At 48.0% G+C, this 20,993-nt stretch overlaps 1 protein-coding gene across 2 annotated transcripts in view; it reads right to left on the reverse strand.

The window, feature by feature from the left end:
- The window catches only part of ADAMTS17 (ADAM metallopeptidase with thrombospondin type 1 motif 17), a 183,542-nt gene extending 167,577 nt beyond the window's left edge, over positions 1–15,965 (reverse strand). For both annotated transcript variants that reach the window (XM_065641941.1, XM_065641942.1), the window contains exons 1-3: positions 15,893–15,965; positions 14,852–15,216; positions 6,063–6,228 (exon numbers count right to left, since the gene is read on the reverse strand). In XM_065641941.1, the coding sequence (XP_065498013.1) occupies positions 6,063–6,228; positions 14,852–15,216; positions 15,893–15,962 (601 nt within the window). In that variant the 5' untranslated portion in view covers positions 15,963–15,965. The remainder of the gene's footprint in view (positions 1–6,062; positions 6,229–14,851; positions 15,217–15,892) is intronic.
- Positions 15,966–20,993: the final 5,028 nt, after the last annotated feature.

The raw sequence follows: 20,993 nt of genomic DNA on the forward strand, positions 1-20,993 counted from the left end.
CCTATGAGTCCATTCTCTCTCCAGAAAGACTAGTCCAGGACCTTTGACAAGAGAGTTGTCCAACTTCTTTAAAATCAGAACACTATGTGATGGCAGATTTGTACCCCAGATGCAGGCCAGTGTCTAGAGATGAGAACCGAAGAAGGGTTTCACATCACTGGTGTGAAGCTATTTCCCATGTTCTTATTGACGCCACGCTTCAGAGAAAATGAAACCCAACCTTTGCTTCCTTCCCCCTCATAGCATATGCACCTGGAAACCTTTTAATAGGTTTTCTGTTTGCCTCACAGGGGCTCATGTTCATGCCTGAGCAGAAATGTGCATTCTGACTTGAACTCTTTCTCCTGATGGATGACAGGTGATAAAAATAATACGTATACACATATCATATGACTAACAATAGCACCTGGCCCATGGTGATGGGATCAGCTCTTTGCTGCTGGAGCACTTTAGAATTTAAACAAAAGAATTAAAACATCAGCCCTGAATCCACAGACCTGGGACTAGGTTTTTTTTAACCCATTAGTAGGCACTTTCAGATTCAAGTCTTCAAGATCCAGTCACGCAAGACCCTAAGTGCTTTCCCACTCCCAACTACAGCCAGATTAATCCTCTTACGCAGATTATTCCAGGAGAAATTTGGCTCCCACAAAGTTCTCCTATAGCTCTAAAAATAATTTGGAGTGCTGTAGGACATGTTGTGCCACTTAGACTGAAGTTTTAGAGATTTTAACAACCACTTATCAAATCAGACTTTTAGTATTACCGAGCCTCAACGATCTGTTCAGCTCAGTTTCCCTCTCCCATGGCTGGGCTCTGCAAGGAAAGTACCAAATTCCTGGGTGAAACACAAAAGGAATAAATACCCTGTGCTCTCTATCCCCTCAGTAGCACTGACACTTCCTGAATAAGTTCATTTTGCTTTCTTAAAATGTTTTCCTCCTCCCCCCACAAACACTGACACAAGTCATTACATCACCATGCAATCAATTGTTTGAATTCTTATGACATGATCAATACATAACATTAAAAATTCAGCATCTGATGCTTTGTATTGTATTTGAAGCCCAATTCGAAGCCCAGGTACTGCTGAATTACAAAATTTTGAGAAGAAAATATCTTCAGAAGTGATTCTTGTCTGTTCAGAAAATACAAGAAGAATAGCAAAGGACTGGAAAATGCCCAAGCATGGCAGTTCTGTGGCTTCGAAAAATACTTGTTTTATACTGTGTTTACACAAACATGCACTTTTCTGTCTATGTTGTTCCACAATACAGGACTTGTATGTAAAATGTCTAGCATGTGAATATTTCCTAAGTATTTACAACCTCCATTCTTTCCTGCCAAGTTTTAGCCTGGGTGAGCCAAATCATAAGCCAGTGAAAAAAAGCCCTCTAGTACAAATCCGAGTCGTTTACTCTGCCAATGTTGGTGCCATAGTAAAGAGACCTTTTCCCAAGAGAAACTCTGGAAGCATGCCCCTACATCATCATTTCCACACAATTTCATTAGGAATGGACCTTTTGTGTGTCAGAGAGGATTAATTTTTTTGTTCCTAAACTCCTTGCGCACAAAAGTTAATCCAAACCAGACAGGAGTCAATTAGGTCGTTAAGGTGCTAAGCCTATTAACAGCCATGACTTACATTTCTTTCCCGCAACAATGAAAAGCATTCAGGAGTCTGCCTTTAAGTGGCAAAGCCCATGAGCAATTCCATTATTTTATGACATGGCTACTTGAAGCAGTGGCTGTTTTCACTGTGCAGGAGTCGGGTGCTTTGCTCCCTTTTTAGCACAGCCAGCCTGCAGTCAAAGAACCAGCATGCAAAGGATACGAATTCTGTTCCCAGCTGTTTTGCAAACCCTTGTGTGATGCTGGGGCAGGGCAGGGAATTGCAGAGCCCCAGATTTTCCTCACCTAGATGCTGAGGGAAGGGCTAACACTACCCTGGGATCATACAAGAGTCAGAGAAGCTCACGCCCTCCCCAAATCCAGTCAGCACCAGGTAGGGAAAAAAAATCCAGTCACAGCACAAGATCCATCACCTTAAATAAATTTTACATCAGACTATCAATCTCCCTCTGCCTCAGAACTCAGATACACGCTCAGGCCATGCGGCCTGGCCACCAGCTCATGTGTGCTCTTAGCCCAACAAATACGAAGAACTTCAACAATTGTGCTTGCAGGAGGGAATTCTAGTCCCTTGGGCTACCTGTGGATTAGGAACCAGCAGATACGGGACAGGAGTTGGACTCAATGATCCTTGTGGGTCCCTTCCAACTCAGGACATCCTATGATTAATTTTGCTGACACAGAGTTAAGTGCAATCATTACGTTATTACATCATGACAGACCAAGGGTCCCCCCAGCCCATGCCATGAGGTCGCTCAAGCTCAGGACCTGCCTGTCAGTCACCTCTGGGCCAAACTGAAGAGGACAAAGCTTGCACGGAGGGTCCCAGCAACTCTGGGATCTCTTCACATTCCCTTTTTGACAAAACAGAGAACAGCACCATGTGGTGGGTCCCCAGAAGCCTTCAGGAAACAGTGGGTGCTACTGGGAACAAATTTTTCAGTGTCCCCTTTATTCACAGTTCTGATACCTTGGTGCTCACTCACACTTTCCATTTTTTATCCCATATATTTACCCAGTGTCTCCCCAGTCTCCTTTCCCTCTTCTCAGGGAGGAAATTTCAGTTCTGCTAGGGATAGGCAGCACCCTGGCCCTGAGAAGAAGGTCAAAAGATTCAGAGGCAGAAGGATGAGGCAGATTTCCTAGACTGACTTTAGTTCTGTTCAGCTTTCAACTAAGGGCCATCTTATTTTACAGTGTAAGAATTTTATAATGGATTTTCTATGAACACAGTGCTGCAGCACCTACATACTTGGTTGGGAAACCAGAGTGGTTCTGAATTCCGGTGATTCCTCTAAAAAGAGACATAGGGGATCTGTAACTCTAACCAGAACCAAGACTTTATACTCCGACAATCAAAAAGAAGATTGGCTTAGTCTGACCCCATAAGAATCATAAACCTGCTGAACTACTAAGATTTCAACTCCACTCAAGACCAAATAAAGTTCTTGGCCACGGGATTTACCAAAAAGCAGTGCCAGCTCGCAGGCAACCTTATGAGCAAGCACAGGTCATCTCTGCTGGTGAACAGGCTTGGTTAAACACAAAACCCAAGAGATACAGGCAAACTAAGTTCATGGTTGCCTATTTCAGTCAGTCCCTTCAGACCTTCCACTGCTGTTCCCAACAAGGAAACATTTTGTGCTTCTGGCTGCTGCTATGTCCCTTTGTGTCCAAAACCAGCACTTGTTCCTGACCATTTTTCCCATACCAGTGGATCTCATTCCTGTACCCATTAAACCTGCCAGTCCTGTTTCCCATTTTGTCCCTTTGAGAATGCAGTAGAAGATGGCACAGATGTCCTGACCCACCGCAGTCCATTCGTAGAAGGCAGAAGCTGGAATATTGGTGAGGTAATGAGGCAGGAGAGGAATAAAAGGAACAGAATATACAGGCACATACTGAAACCTAAAGAGATTTCACAGAGTTAGTAAAAAAATACCCTCTACGCAACCCACCCAGACAGATTTCCAGAAAGTATAAAATTCAATTGCTCCAAAGAAGCCAAAAACTGGATCAGTTTATACTAGCTGACAATCTGACTGTTTGGCTTTAAAAATGGGAGAAGACAGGATATAATCAGTGAATAGAGTTAGCTATTTTCTCTTGAAAAATTAAAGGAAATAATAACATCAACAGCTGGTTTATTATTAACACCAAACAAAGGAAACTCACCCAAATTAAAAGGGTGCAAAACAGCTGCATCTTTTCAGGGTTTCAGCTGCTAAGCATTAGAATACCAGCAGCTCACAGGCACACACTTTTAAGTGCAAAACTATGGTAAAGCTACTGACCTTCTGTGGTGCCTTGACTGAAAAAAGGTGAAGAACAGGAGAAAAATATTGGCAGGAGGACCATCAACAAAAAAAATGGATCTCCTTACTATTAGTTTCCCATTCTGATGGGGACTCTGGGCTTAAAAATCAGATCCACATCATCACTTTTTTTTTTTTAATTTAGAAAACAACTTTAACAATGTCACACTGGGTCACAACTGAAGAGTGATGATTTGGAACACCTGACCAGCACCTCACATACCCATGGAGACCCACAGGATTTAAGTCCAGGATCCTAACACGGGTAAGGTGTATCAGCATGACACTGGAAACTGAATCCAAAACATCTGAATCCAGACTCTACTATTAACTGCCAGACACACAATTAAAATCTAAATCATTGCCATTTCTCAGGAAGCTGGTTCACCTCCCAATTCTTGTTATACTATAGAAACCTCGCTGGGTCTGTTCAGCCTGGAGAAGAGAATCTGAGAGGGGATCTCGTCAAAGTTTATAAATATCTGAAGGGTGGGTGTCAAGAGGATGGACCAGACTCCTTTCAGTGGTGCCCAACGACAGGATGAGGGGCAGCGGGCACAGACTGAAACACAGGAGGTTCCATCTGAACATGGAGGAGAAACTTCTTTATTTTGGGGGTGCCAGAGCCCTGGAACAGGCTGCCCAGAGCAGGTGTGGAGTCTCCTTCTCTGGAGACATTCAAACCCTCCTGGACACATTCCTGTGAGATCTGCTCTGGTGACCCTGCTTTAGCAGGTGGGTTGGACTGGATGATCTCCAGAGGTCCCTTCCAACCCCAACCATTCTGTGATTCTGTGAAGCAATATGCCTCATATTGCTAAACTATTCAAGGAGAAAAGCACTAGAAATTGCTTGAGAGGTTGTTGCTTGGGCCAGAACAGCTTCACACACACCAGACACATCTGCATTTCGGCTGCTACTGCATCTGCAGCCAGCATAACAGGATGGCAGACAAAAACTGCTCAGCCCTCCGCCACCTAACTCACACAGCATCCCTGCTGTCACGCCTCTAGCTCCTTCAATATCCAATCTGACTAGATTAACGTTAGCCCAGGGATATCTATATGACTTGCTATCACATTTTGGACTCTCAGACCTCAAGCCTGGGTTCACAGATCTCCAAGGAAAGCTAAAGACCCTGAAAGTTTCTTTGCTATCTCTATAAGCTCATTCCCTCTAACACAAGGCGAGAGGGGAAAAAAAATAGTTTCTCACAAAACCTTAAAGCAAACAATTTAAAAGTTGCCACTCGAAGAAATAAAAAGTCCCATAGCATGAGAGCCAGACGTTGTTTGAAGAGTCAAATACCAGAAAGAAAAAGCAAAATCAAGTTCCTAGTTAAAAAAATACCTTGTTCACTACATCTGGCAGTTTCAAATGCAGCCTATACAAAAGCAATAAAAAACAAAACAAAACGAAGTCTGCCCAGTTGACCGTGTACCCTCATATACATTATTACGGATGGTGTGCTCTGCTAGACACAAGTAAAAATGATGATGTGCGAGAAGATGAAAAAGAAAGTAGATGATTGTTTTACAAAAGAAACTGTGCATCTCTTCCCCTCTCCAGACATCTTTTCATCCAGTTATAAGCTGGATCCCTGGAGCTGGACTCCACAGATGATACTTTAATATAATTTAATCGGAAGTATCTGAAGTGACAGTTTCCACATTCTGAAATGCGAGGATCACCACTCTATCCATGCTACTTGGCACAACTGCAGCGGAAAGATGAGGCAAACCTCGTGTCTCACTCTGACTTTCTGACCTCACCACTTACTTTCATTTCAGAATTTGGGACTTTGCTAAAAACATTGTGAATACCTTCCCAAGCAGTGGTCACCTTGCATGGTTAAAGCCCAAGTTTACTCTGATCCATCATAAAGTTTATCTTCTCACCAATTGAATGCTACAGCATATGTCCTAACAATTTTTATATTTGCAATGTGGCTCCTTCTGCCTGCAGTAGCAACAGGATTCATTAACTCATGCCATTTCTCACTAGCTCCAGCTGCCCGAACACTTGAATTACAAAATACAGACATATCTGGCAGAACAACAGTTAAAAACATAATTGCACACTCATGGCTATTCTCTTGAGCCACTTCATGCTCACCTGCTACAACCTTGCAGTGCTCATCAGGAATGCGTGACTTCACGGGATGACTTGACTTTGTGGATCGCCTGCGCCTGATGAAGTGTTCTTTTCCACTAAAGGAGGTCTCTGATGTGTTCACTGGTTGTATTAGCATGTGCTCTGATCCAATCTGAATATAGCCAACCTGTCCACAAAAGAGAACACAGAACCTCATCAGACAGTTTGGTCTCCTTACCTTGTCTACCAGCCCAGACTATTTCACTGCAGTTGTTATTTACAAGGCAGGGAAATGAAGTGATTATGATTGTGTTCGGCCTGCATAATACAGACTAAAGAACTTCATCTACTTTTTATATCACTGGGCACTATTTAAAAACATCATCATGCAAGACGCTGTACATGCTCAAAAAAAGATGTAGGGTTCTTGTCAACACCTTTCCTTCCCATTCTTTCCCTCCAGCTGGCACACCACCCTAGCTGGAAGCACAAATATCTATGTCCTGCAAGATGCTCGGCTCATGTGAGGACAAATAAATCTTATTAACAGGAATCCTTTCATAAGCACCTTTCTAATCGCCAGCTAGAATTGCACTGCTAATAAATGGCATTTACTATCTCAGCAGAACAAAGAGGTAGGATTGGCTGCAAAGGGGAGACTGCCTGCAAATGTCACTCTTACAGACAACACTGGGTGTAATGAAGTGATGTCCTAAATATGACTTGCAGAGCCGCCCACGCTGTTCTGTATGGGAACCAAATACCTGTTCTTGACTACAAGAGGGGCCACACAGCAAGCACTGCTGCCCCTGCAAGTCAGGGGTTGGGTTTCAGGGGTCAAACCAGGAACAGGCTGTTGTACCTTCCCAGTTACAAGATTTTTCCACCATCCCTGGAATAAGTGACATAAGGAAGGCAAAGACCCTGTCTAAATAGTGGCAGACTCTATAGGCTACAGGTCAGAGCACTAAACCTCTGCCTTCCTTGCACCAAGTCCAGACCTTACACCAGGGCTGGCAAGAACGTCTTTCGAAGGCAGCTTCTGCCCCAGGAGACCCCTCGTCTGCTTGCAGCCCTGAGTTTTTAAGGTTCTTTTGTGCCTTTTCCACTCTTTTTCTGGCATAAAAAGGACAGAGTGAAAGCAAAGAGATCACCTTCAAACTTTACAAAGCCTCCGGGTTTAGTAATCAAGACTGAGGTTATAGCACATTGGAGAAAGTGAATATGTATGCTGCAGGTTTCCTACTTACTTTTCATTATACTAATCCAAAGATTATTTGTATTGCAATTAAAACTCTCAAAATACAGCTCTTTGCCATCTACCCTCTTGAGAGAAATTTCTAGGCCAGATCCAACCTCTCCTGCTCACAACAGAAGGTTTCATCCGGCCTGCCAGGAGGCATCGGATTTTGCATACGGTACAACTTATAGGTAGAAGAGCTTACAAAGGGGTCCTGCTAGGCCATATGCCCATAACACTCATCCTATACATACAAAGAGACACCAGACTTTTTTTTTTGCCTCCCCACTGCATTCTGTGCCAGCCAGGCAACCATCCAAACAACTGCTCTGCACGTACATGCGAATATTATATATTCAACAGCTGACTGTACTAATATGATTTATAATATACATTACATACATACTGTATATTGTACATTTCCACATCGCCCTGCCAAATTCAGTCCTCACGTACACCCAGGAAATCCCTTTGGCCTAGTGTTTCCAGCAAGAGGAATTTTCTGCCAGCAGAAATGAGGGCTCTCCTCTTTTGACAGCTGTGCTAAGTGAAGAGCACTCAGGGCAAGCCAGGATCTCTCAGAAAGGGTCACTAATTTCAAAAGTGCACTTGGGGGAAAAAAAAATAATAAAATAAATAAAATAAAAATCAGTGTCTCTATTTGCCATGGCTGCAAAGCACAGTGGTAACAATTAGTCCCCTGCCTCAAAAGATACAGGAGACACCTCTTTTGAGGTCTTTCGAAAGAGATTTTGCGCTTGGGGCACTTATTAAGTATAAAACACCTTGACACCTCCCAGAAGGGCTCCCATTTACAAAGAAAAAATTGACATTATTTCTTGGCCCTACAGAATGCACACCAGTTTACAAGAGCCACTCCGCCCTGGAGTTTTCAAAGGGGCTGCCTCTTCATTTAAATTACAAGCTGGGCTTTGTCAGAATTGTTTCAGAGACAGCAAAAGCTTCAGCGACTTATTCTTCCAGCCTCCTTTACGATGGTCTCCACTACTTCCCCTCCTTGTTCCAATCTTCCAGCTGGGAGGTAGCCCCAGCCCCCTTTTTTTTTTAATATAGGTTTTAATTATGTAGAAGAAGGGTTGTAAATCTGGTGCCATGGTACTAAAAGCCACACCAGAGCTCCTGAAAGGCTGCCAACCATTTTTGTTGGTGCCAAAAATATGTAAGAAGAAGTCAGTTTCATCACCACCCAACATTATCCCAACTTTCTGGCATCAAGTGTGAAAATAATTTAAACCATTGGAAAGGACTTATGTTTCACATTTGCTTTGGAATTGTGAAATCTATGGAGGGAAAGAGCCATGTGTCTTCATCCTGGAAAAGGTTAAGAAGCAATCTCAAGTTTAATCTGACAAGCCAAACAGAGTTTCAAGTAGGAAGCATTTGCAGGATCGGGCCTGTAAATACTCCTAGGGAGTTAAAATTTTCCCCAAACTTGCCAGTTGGGTTCTAAAGAGTCCTCAAACCTGTTGGCCCAGATGAGATCTTTTGGACCCGGTAATTTGAATACTCTGGTCATTATTTTGCTTTTTTCCATAAGAAATGCATTCCTCATGTTGCCTCCCTCAACTCCTCCAACTACCAAATATTATACTGTGCTAACCTCAGCATGGGATACCAGACGTCAGAACTAGACAAATACTCATGGCTTTTCTTCTCTAGGCTGTGTGATGTTCAGGGAGTGCAGAAAGCTGGATTTTGAAGATAAAGAAGTAAAACAGAAGACCATATAACTGTCTGAGCTATTTTTCCCACATCTCTGGAAATCATTCCAATTAAACAAAATGCTTTGGATCTCCCAATTCCTGTTTGCCTGAGGAGATGTGTATCAAAAGCTGGGATGCTCCCTCTCGTCTTTCGCTGTGAGAGCCCATATGAGCAGGACCTGCCCCAGTATCGCCCAGTGCTTGGGAAAGCGGCTGCTGCCCAGTCCCACCATCCCAGAGCACCCGAGACACAGGAGTCGTCAGGAGCCCCAAAATTAAGACGGGCACAGAAGTTCATAATCATCTGCGTTACTAATTTAACCTGAATTTTACAGTTAGTAGGACAAGACCATGCAGCTCAGCTAACAGGAACGGCTGGGATGATTTCAGCCTCAAAAAAGCAGGCAACCAAACTGACGAGTTGATTAAAATAAACAATAATCCACACTTGGCACTATGGCCACACTCAGCACTGTGCTTAACAGTGGCTACATCTTTCATATTAAGGATATTTCATATCCTTAATTTAGAAGTCAGCTCCACATCGCTCACTAGCAAAAGATGTCCTGTTCTCTAAACCACTAAAATATTCTCCGATGCTCTGATCTGGAGTTTTATACATACATTGGTCACTCGAGCAATCTGCTTGCTCTCTACTCTTACATTACCAGTAGTTCACTCTTCTACACATTATCTTCCTTGCCACTGGAGCTTTTCTCAGGCTAAATGACAGCAGGGAAAGCAGGAAGGTCTTCACACCATATCACTGAAATTACAACGGGACTGTTAGTGTTGGCACTCAAATAGCATTTGCAACCACATGGTCCAGCTTCACGGGCTCCCCTGTTTTGTCTCTGTCCCCTGGTAGCACTCGTGGAGCTACAACAGCGCGAGGGTTAACTCGGGACAGGAATCCAAACCTTCCATGTTCTCTGCACATGGTTCTGGACCTTCTCATACATCAATACTCTCCAGCAGTTAGACTGGTTTTGCAGCCCTTTTTATTTTCACAGCATCTTTGAACAAGATCCGTGAAATGCTGAATCTTTAACAGATTTTTCCTTCGCTCCTAAGTGTTCATTAGTTACATACATATGAACATGCTGAAAAGAGAACAGTTCTAAACATCTGACAAATTCCATCCCCTTCTCAATTTCTCAACTGCTACACCGTAAATCTTAGTTTAACCATTTCCTTAAAGTTAAAAGGAAGTTAATATTTAAAGTTAAGAACAAAAAAACCAACACAAATACAGTTTAATAAACTTCATTGGCTTTTAGTCCTGTCCTCAATAACCATGCTTCAGCTTTATGTTAGTTATTGTTTACAAGTGCAATTCAAGAAAATTTAAAACAAGAGCTTTAAATTAGGTCTTGCTTGAGAATCACTTCAAGTTTACACACAGTCACAAAAGCAGATCATACCCAAGAATATCTAAGTGCCCCTCTGTCCCAGACTCCAGGTCTGCTAAACAAGGAAACCACAACGTGCTCTCCCTTTTGTCCACAGTGGAAGGGGGGAAAAAAATAAAAATCCCAGCATTGTAATTTTAAGAGGTTTAACTTTTCAGCTTGTGGACCAGCTATGGATGAACGCCAGACAGCTTCTCTCCCAGACAAGAGAATTCAGCAGAGCTCAGTGTTTCCTCGGGGGAAATTGTATCGTACTATAATCCTGGCGTGCCTGTGCTGCCCTGCTCCCCACAACAGCAGAGGCTCCTGCATCACCTGAAGGGCAGCACCACCCCGTCACACACCACCAGACAAGGACTGAGCTCAGCCAGCTTCAGACATCTGCTCCAAAGCAGGCATCACCTCCCTCGACAGTCAATAAAGAATGGCGAACACCTCCAAAGCGACAATTCACCAACCTAAAGTACCTAAGAAACAGGACAAACTGTTCTGTAAAGTGCTCTTTGGAAATGCCTTTATCACTCACTCTCCCCTTGATAACCAGTGTCAGGCTTAAAGTCAACAGACTGTGGCCTCTTCTGTATTCTTCTTCTTCACAAGGATATAGACAATTTAATGTTTCATCAGGAGTCCTTTGAGCTATTGCTCATTACCTGGAGCCTGCAGTCCAGCCTATTCAGTTCTCTTTGCCCTGACTGGCCTTCCATATCACATCCAAAACCACACTGAGACGTCCAGTTCCTGCGTGGGCACTTACACCCACTTGTAAACTCGTGGGAGTTCAGAGACCCTAGAAGAAGCCATGCATCCAAATAGTGCTTGTAACACCAGTACAACTTGGTACACCAGTTGTAAGCTACAGACACTGCCGCCCAATGCACTGCACAGCAGTCCAGCACTTCAGCATCTGAAAGTGACCCTAGTGTGAAAAAACAGTAAAAAATAAATATATCAAATGAAGTCTTTGGGAATCCTACATTTGCAGATAGCTCGAGGCAGCATTCTGCAATGTACAGCTGGGGAAGAAGTCTCTCCAAAAGGCACAGGACCCTGCCTATCTCTCTTATCTTGGGTCACACAACTGGTAAGCCCTGCTGGGACTCATTGTGGTACAAATACGGGGTGCTGAAAGGGCCTTCTCTACTGTGCTCTCCGGGCTTCAATCAAAAAACTTCACAGAAGGTAACGCTGATCTGCCAAAATTTGCTAGAGAGGGTAAGGGCAGCACGCAGAGAGCAACAGTCGAAACGTAGCTGTGAAATTGCACCTGAAAGCGATGGATGAGCAGTTCGGACAAGTATCGAGCAAACTGGAATTTCCTTGCTGGAGAGAGACCCAACATACGTCCTCTAGGAACCGAGCTCAGAAGCAGAGACCTTAATCCACTGCACAACTCAAGGTAACATGCACTGTGGCCTTACACAGGTAGACCTTGCCGAAAGAAAGGCAATTCCCCGTACTGCCTGCTGTCTGCTGCTGTTGGTCAGACGAGCTGCAGAACTTTGCTCCTGCCGGCATCTCCCCAGCACCAGGAAAGGACAGTTCAGTTCTGTGTAAACACCTGGATTCTGACCATGCCACAACTGCATTCCCCAGAGGGGACGCAGTCCTGCCAATTTAAAGTGCTTTTCAGGAACACAGTACCTCCTGTCTGCGCCACAGTTCCCAGGTTGTCAAGAGGAACAGGAGTGCTGAAGTATCCTCACATACAGTAAGTACTTTAAGTACGCAGATGAGACCTTAGGTACAGCAGCCCTAAGCACGCTATGGCCTAACATAGCTGCAATAGTACGGCCACCCTTCTTAATGAAGTTGCAAGCTGTAGCGGGAAACTACAACAGATCACATCCTGGTTAGCAGCAGCATCTGCGAGCAGAATTTAAAAACCAAAACACGACCTTTAGATGCCACACTGGGAACCTGATATCATTACCAGGAAGCAATTGCTCAGTCTGTTTGTAGCTCAGTTTTCATGTCACTGTGTCAGGGATTTTGTTTTTGTTAGAACTCCACTTGCCCTGATCATTTTGTATCACTTTTTGTGTGATTTATGGCATGGTTGAGGAATACGACTACAACAAAGTCTGAGCCAGCTGGAGATCAGGATACAGTATTATTACCCACGCTGCTTCTTAGCAACCAGCTTTTCTGAATGAGATGCCCTGATCATCCAGTTTGAGTCTGACAGTCTGCAAGCTTTCCACTACCAAGGACTTTCTTCTATCCCAGCGTGCAGGCTCTGTCCATACCCCTACCTGTGAGGCTGCGCTGCTGCTGAGGGCAAAGCTTTATTCCTTCTGCTGCAAAGAGGGCTTAAGGAAGCAAGGGGAAAATTCACAAACCACTGTAGTGATGGTCTTGGTATTTTAAATTGCTGAACTAGGAGGCAAAAAAGTTTTGAGCTCTAGAGTCACCTGATCTCAGTTCCACTCGTGGCAGATTCAACACTTCCTACATAATTTGAGGCAAACTCTTAATTCCTCTGATCCCAGAAAACATCTTCCTACTAAATGGCACAGCTTTCACTGCAGGTACGCTCATTTAGTATGGCCACTGCAAAAGGCTGCATAAACACTAAAAGCAGGCTAAAATCTGACATGTTTCATGTTTAAGAATAGACTTAAGAAGCCAAAAGGTCCATTTAGCTAGAGTAAGGTATATGTACCTGGCAATGTGGATCAATTTAATGAAACCATTTCAAAAGTTAATGACGTTAAGCTTAAGTTTAGGTTCACCCTTATGATACTTGAGTTTTCTGTTCTCTAGTTTTCAGTTCACAAGGGTGTTATAAACCTTAACTCACTCAAGTGTATCACACACCTGCTTTTAGCCCTTTTCCAGCTCCTGGTGATCAGCTGAATTTGAATCACCTGAACCACCTGAATTTGGATTCTTCTCAGCAGAAAGGAGTATCCACAAACAAGCAGCTTTGACAACTATCACATTTTGATCCCAAGCTCATCTGGCTCAGTTATGTCAACTAAGTAATTGCTTGGAATTCATGATACAAACACATATTGCAATATTGTAGCTCATATTTGCAGAGTAATGAACAAAGACTAACTAGTCTTGTTTCATTTCCAACTTTTCTACTGGGAATATCGCCAATGTTTTTCACTCCCCCTCCTCCATTCCCTGATCTCAGGCAGTTAATACTGTCCCTACAACTACATTCCTCTTTTTAAAAAGGTTCCTTCTCTGCTTGTCTGTGCTTTTCAGCTCTGCTGGAACAGGTAGCTTTGGAAGCCCAGCACTTCATGAACAGGATGAACAAAACGTGCCTGGTGACAAGAGCGTAGAGCTGTTAGTGATTTAAAGCTTGAACTAGAGATATCAGTTTTAAACTCTGAGAAAGCCCTCCGTTGTATACAGCCCAATTTGCAGTGTCACTCAAATACTCAGCATCTCAGAGACACTTTATTATATTTTTTTTTAGCCCTGAGGCACAGCGCCCTCATATGGTTCAGAACCGAAGGCCCAAACCTCAAGTGCAGAACACATGAAGTGCTTCTTACTGCAAAGTTTAAGACTGAATCTCCATCAACAGATCCGTACTGAGAAGTTAAGCACACCTCCCAGGACCGTGTACTAGGAATCTATGCTTAACAACCCCATGATTTTCTAAAGTACTTTCAAGTTAGCAGCAGTAATTACAAACTAGCAATTGTCTTAAGCATCTAAGTCTTCACTACTGATAAACAGAAAGGCCGCCCCACACAAGATCATCCCTTCTTGTCAGGACACTCGGAGGAGAACCCAGTGAGAGAGAACCTGAAAAACGCTCCAGCCTCAGGTAGAGAAATCCTAACACTCGAGGTGGGAAAAGCATCCCTGAGCGGGACGGTTCCTCCGACCATGCCGGAGTACCTGGTGTCCCTACACCACACCTCCCACACCAGCACCGACCGCACGAGCAGGTGGAAGGGGCCGGATGAAGAGCTGAGCGCGTTATCCCGGGCTGTGCTGCTGAGGCCACAAGGCAGGCAGGTGACCAAGCCCCCCGCAGCGGGACGCAGAGGGCAGGGGCATAGTGACAAGAGGAGCATCCCTCAGCCAGGATGCTGCTCTACAGGCCACCCACAGCCGCCACGGTCTGGCTGAGGCCCCCGGCCTCCCAGACACGGCTGAAGCGGAGGCAGCTCCCCCAGCAGAGAGCCAGGGAAGGCAGAAAACCCACAGTGGGACAGCGGCCATGCTCGCCAGGGCCGGGGGCGGTGAGGGGGCAGGCAGGAGGCGCACGGCACTGAGGCGAAGCGCGGGCCTGGCCCCACGGCCGCTTCCCGCCCCCGCCGGGCCGGGAGCGGGGTGGAGGGTCGGGCAGCCCCCCCGGGGCTGACAGAAAAAGCCTCTCGGGGACGGCGGAGGGGCTCCCCGCAGCCCGGAGCGCGGTCGGTGGCCCGCGCTGAGGAGAGGTGGGTCGGGGGGGGGCAGTACCAGCCCGGCGCAGGTGCTGAGGGAGGCGAAGGAGTCGCTGCGGTTCAGCACGCGTCCCGTGTAGAAGCAGAGCCGCTCCTCCGCGGGCCGCCGGCGGCCGGGCGCCCGCCGCGCCTCCCCGGGCCGCTGCTCCACCACGAAGCCCCGGGCGAGGAAGCGCAGGTCGCGGTGGAGGTGCAGGTAGAGCTCGGCGCCGGCGGCGGGCAGGCGGAGCAGCAGGGCCTCCTCCGCCGCCGCCCGTTGCCGCGGCAGCGCCCGCCGGCGCCGGGGGCCGCCGCGATCCCCTCGCACGGCGGGCGGCAGCAGGTGGATCTTCTCCAGCGCCACTCGCTCCGGGATCGCCACTTCCAGCTCCGCTCCGCCAGCTGCAGGCGAGAAGGAGAGAGGCTCAGGCGCTGATCCCGCGGCCCGACGGGGCGGCCCAGGGCTCTGTGCCCCGCCGGTGCCGCCCCCACCTCCCCGCGGGGACGCCCCGTCCTGCCGGGGCGAGGACAGCCCTGCCCGCGGGTCTCATGCACTGTGAAGTGTGAACAGGCTGCAGAGACAATGGAGCCGGCGGAGGAAAGCGATTTATTTCTCTCTCTATATATATACACACACATACATTAGAGGCAAAAATGTGCAGGGAAGAGAGGAATAAAGCAAATGCTAAAGCTACTTGTATCATAAAAAAAGAAATATATAGCTCAGACACAAGCATCGCATTTCACCAACCCCAATAAAAATCTGCAGGGAGAAGGGGAAAAGCAGAGCAAGCCGAAGCCGCAGCCAAGGACAGTCAGCAGCTTTCCACATGAAACGTTACAGCAGCAGCAGCAGCGAGAGGACAGGAAAAGAAAATACAAAAGCCTGGAGCAATTCATCCTGCAGACTGGGACCGCGGCCACGCAGGGGATCCGGTGCATGCCCTGCGGTCCGCGCCTGCCCGCTGCCGCCCGGGGCCGGCGCCCACCGCCCGCCCCACCGGCCCCGGGGGCCAGGGCGTCAGCGCCGCCGGGGAAGGGGACGCCGGCGCGGGGAGCCAGGGGAGGGAAGCGCTACCTGTGCCGGCGTCCAGTCCCCAAAGCAGCAGGCAGGAAAACACGAGAGGAAAGAGGCAGCCGTCAAACATTTTATGGCAGCGGCGGGGCCCAGCGCGCAGCGGAGCCGGCGGCGGCGGGAGCCCGGGCGGACTGAGCCCTCCCCGCCCTCGGAAAAAGTAATCGGCGCCGACAGCCGCGGCGTGGTGGGCGCCCGGCCACGCCCCCCCCGCGGCCCCGCGCTCTCATTGGCGCGGGCGCCCCCCGGGCCACGCCCCGCGCCCCCCCATTGGCTGCGGGCTGAAGGCGCTGGGCGGAGGGGCGGGCTGGGTGGGGAGGGGCGTGCACGTGGGTGGGGGCGGCCGGCAGGGGGCGCCGTCTCCTGCCCCAGGACCCGCCGGGGTGCGTGTCCCCGCTCCGGTGCTCCCAGTCCCGCAACTGCTCTGGTGCCCGCTGGGCCGCTGGAAATACCCTAGCAAGAGGCACGAAGAGGTTTCCTCCGTCGCGTTTTCTGCGTGTCCTTTCCTTCATTGCTGCAGAAGTGCTCTTGAAAAATTCACCCTTTCTTTCATTTCTGCAGCCTCGTCCGCCACCATCTGAAATATTGATCCCAGGACTCTAGAAAAATGGGAGAAAACGAGGCTGGCAACAAGTGAGCGCACAAAGATTTTAGGCGATGATCTTACGTACCCCTGGAAGAAAACAAGAAACAAATGCACGCAGCTCAGGTGATACAAGATTGATTTCTGCAGTAGTGGAGAAGAGGGGGTCACTAATTTAAAGCAGGGAGGACGGTTTCTTTGAGGTGGTTACGAGGATAGTTTAGAAGAGGAAGAAGAGAAGGAAACCACCTGCCAGCTCCCTTCACCACTTCGTGTGGGGGACACTCACATCCTCACCCAGGTACAACTGATTCCTATTTTCACTGAGACCCTGCAGCCACAAGAGCTCCTTTCTACCTGATGGTTGGGCCATGTCCTGCGTGTCCTCGGCTGCCCAGGGGTCAGGAGAAGTCAGCTTGGTCCAGGGGCTGCCGAAAGCAGTACGCCGATTTCCAAGAGTAAAAAGATTTCCGCCGCGTCCGGTGGGCTTTGGATCGGGTCCTGTGCTCCTGGCATGGCCGAGTCACGGAAAGTGTTAAAGACCCAACATGTTAGCAGCTTTAAACTGCTGTGGCCCAGCAGAGAAGCCTCCTGGAGTTTAAACTTCTGCAAAAATATGCAACTTTGTTACTGAAATCGTAGAAGAATTCGAAGGAAGACCCATAAAAGAGTGCGAATGACTCTGGCAGATCTCTGTGCAGCAGTTACACAAGAATTGTCCAGAGTTGTACTGACAGTGGTAATGGCTCTGAGTCACGAGGGAAGGGAATTCGATTTGGATGCTCATCCCTGCGAGGGCAGGCAACTGGGGTAGCGCTAAGAACAGGGCTGTGTGAATCTAGGAAAAGGACTGGTAAGTGAGACGAGCAGGTTAACGCCGTTTTCTCTCTTTCAGGCATTGGACGGTCAACAAGAACCACGTTTTCTTTGAGATCTGCCCCTGTGATGAGTAGAGAGGCTGTTTAAGAGCCAAAATCCTAAAGATGCTCTTCCCGAGCGTCCAGGGACACGCTGCAGCACACGGGGGGCTGGCACAGCACCCCGGCAAGACATGCCCACGCGGGGCCTCTGCAGCGCCGTACGGACACCGGTGCACACTGATGTCCCACCTCCTGCTGAAGCTCCTCGTCTCCCCAGCACGGTGGCACTCGGAGGACATCACTGGTGATCAGCAGCAGGAGCGAAACTGAGGGCCTGCAACCAGCTCCCAGCAGACAAAAGCTGCGCAAAGCCAGGACTCAGGGCCCAAATTCACTTTCTTAACATGAGGTCAGGCGAGATTTAGTAGCTCTGCGTTTTCCTGTCTCTTTCAAGGCTCGTTCTGCTCTCTAACAAGAAGTTACCAAAGCAAATTACTGGCTCAGGACCCATTCGAGTGAGACAAAAACTCAGTTTGGGGCTGTCTTGCTGTATGTCAATAGTGTAATGTAACACGGTTAAAACAAAACCTCAGAGCCTGAATTTCTCTCCTGACCTGTTGTGAACCAACAATTTCAACTCCTCCTTCCAAGACCCGGGGCCCAGCTGGCACAGCAGCTCTGGGCAGCAGAGCCCGCAGCTCTTCCACCCGTGGCAATCCTCCCCTCCCGAGAACCAAGGGACAGTTTGATTTGTGAGCTGCCAAATCTGGCCTGAGCCCCGAATAGTCGTGTTTAAACCCAGGCCACCAGCCGTCTTCATTTGCTAAGGGACCGACGCTGGTGCCTCGTCTCTTCCCTCACAAGGGTTTGATGAGGGGGCTTAGATTTGCTTGGGTTTTTAGAAGTTCCTTTCTCCCACCTTCCAAAGTCCTCTGCCAAAATAATAACAACAATACAGAGAAAGAATAAATGCAATAGTGCGGGGGAAGAGGGGCACTAATAAAGAAGAGCCTGTAACTTACTGCATGGAAGGACCCGCTCAGCGGCTGGGCTGGCGGCACAGACCGCGTTGGGGTACGGCTGGTCCCCCCCCAGCATCACAGGGTTGTAGAGTGTCTGGGCAGGGGCCCAAGAGGCTGCAACACTCCCCAACAGGGACAATATCACAGACAGGCCTTGGTGCTGGCCAGGAGCAAGGGCACAAGCCCCCAGAGAGGTACCCCCACAATAAAATAGGAAACTGTCTTAGGAACAGCAGTGATTTTATTGAATCCAAATCCCAAAGCTCCAGCGAGACACAGACTTGCTTTATTAATTTAACACCACGAGCTTTTCAGAAATGTCTTTAAATTGTTATTGATAAGGATAATGTGTGTGGCAGGAGGGGACAGTGGTCCTGTGGTGGTGATTGCATTTCCTCCCCTGCCAGCAGCCCGGGGAGGGGCGGTTGGTGTTTCTCCTCCTCTCATCACCACAGAGAGTGGACTTGGCCCCGCAGTTTCTAGGAAACAAACCCTCTCCCCCTCTGAAACTCCTGTTTTATTTTTTTGCAATTTTAAATGTACGTCAAGGAAGCCAAGTTTCATGGCCATTATTGCACAGTTAATAACCCTTTGGAGACTGCAGACATATGTTATATACATCTTCCCAAGCAGTCATTTGGCTTGCTGCCTGGAAAATGCCAGCGTGCGAGGGGTTAACTTGGCCATTACTCAGCCTTTCCTCCAGCCACCCTTCTCCAAACCCTTTCTGTCCTGGTCCTGAGCGGGCGGTCCCGACCTCACGGGCGATGCTGTCCTGGCCGGGACACCCCGATGTCCGTCCCGCTCTCCCCACAGCTCCTCGCCCATCCTTGGGCAGCGGGATTTCCATTCCTGCTGCCGGCTGCACCTGCCCTCACGCTGCGGAGTTTGGCCGGGCTGGTTGGGCGCAGACGCAGTGGATGCTGCTGTTACCCATGCAAATGCCTCCCCAAAGAACACACAGATAGTTTAATGACAGGTAGGAACCAAGAAGAGGTCTTTTGTTATTTAAAACAATCAACCAAATAAATATAAGTATTTCTATAGGTGCCAGAAGTGGGTTTCCTACCAATTGGTCTTTTGCAGTGAGCCAGAGCTTTGACAAAAGCTTCTTCTCTGGATAGAGGGTGTTTAAGGGTTTGGTCCTTCACATGGAATCTCCAGCATCTAGTACCATTGAGGTGGCCCTCAGCAGAGGCGCTTACTGGGCTTTTCCTTCCAGCAGCTTGAATTCTCCCAAGCCTGCGAGAGAAGAACTCCTTCTGGGACATCTCTGTCAAGTCTGGCGGAAAACGGACAGCCGGTTCCTGAGCTCCTGGGTATAAGGAGCAGAAAGAAAAGCAAGTGTGGTACTGGAGATGCCCATGGACGTAGCCGAGCCCCTGGCACCTGTGTCCTCACGGGACCACGCGCCCTGCTTCAGTTACAGTAAGTCCATGGCAGCAGACCTGTCCCTTTCTTTCTCCTAGCAGGGAGCTTTATTCCTGAGCTGACAAGGGTTCCCTTTTGTCACAGGGAGTTTGCTTTGGTTGAGATGCATCTGTCTCACAAACAGTGCGTGCATTGCATGAGGTTTTCCCTGGAGATCTTCCCTCCAAACACTTCCCCTCCGCCTGTCTCCAGGGGCCTCACAGCTTTGCTCAGCTGCAATGGGGAAAAACATCCTATTTCCATTGAATACAGAGAAAAGAGTGAAAAATGCTCCTGTGGGACAGAGGCTGAGGAATGGACTCCTGAAATCCCAGGTTGCTTCACCCCTGCCCCCCAGGGAGTGGAGATGTGGCTACACTCCCACGCTGGTGCTGCTACTGTCTGCACAAAACCCTCCAGGGCATCTTGCTACCTTGGTTTGGAAGAATCAGGGTGCAACACTGTTGGGAGCAGAAAATGACATTGCACGCATGGCACCATGTGCAAGAAAAGCCAGGAATATAAAAGAACACACTCCCAACTGAGTAACACAGCTGCAGCATGCCGGGAGAATCCGCTCCCTCCAGCGCAGGCATCACTTTGTGTTGAGAGATCGGAAATCAAAGTGTGTCACCACCTCTCTCCAGTCCCTGCTGGGATTTTTAAACGCAGACGAGGCTGGTCCGGGATCTGTTTGGCATCTGAGGGCTGCGCAGAGATAGCCATCAATAATCACCAGCCACACGTCACTACCCAGGCATGCGGGAGCAAACGGACAAAGGAAAGAGCTGCCGTTGTTTGAGCCTGACCCTAAAGTTCAGCCGGGCTTTTTATGAAGTCCAGTGTTGCCACCTCTGATGATGTTATCAGGAACCTGGGAATAGCTGGCACTTTCTTTTGTTCTGTTATATGGTTTGTTTGAGTTTTTCCTCTCCAGGCTTGGGCTCCTGCAATCACGAGACTGATTTCTCATTTAACTCCATCACTCTGTGTTTGACCCCATGACAGGCTGGGAAATGTGAACTGTGAGTAGCATAGAGACTTATTACACGGGAGCAAATGAGGAGGTTCCCAACCATAGGATTGTTTAAGACAATCCTTTCTCAAAAAGCTATGCTGTTGATTTCTTTTTTGATGTGGAGGCAGATTTTCTGACAACAGCAGAGCCCTTCATGCAGGCACCACCTCCCTCTTTCCCTGGCACTGTCCTGCACCTGGTCGTATCCCAC

Source organism: Caloenas nicobarica, chromosome 10 (genome assembly GCF_036013445.1).
Source record: "Caloenas nicobarica isolate bCalNic1 chromosome 10, bCalNic1.hap1, whole genome shotgun sequence".
Lineage (NCBI taxonomy): Eukaryota > Metazoa > Chordata > Aves > Columbiformes > Columbidae > Caloenas > Caloenas nicobarica.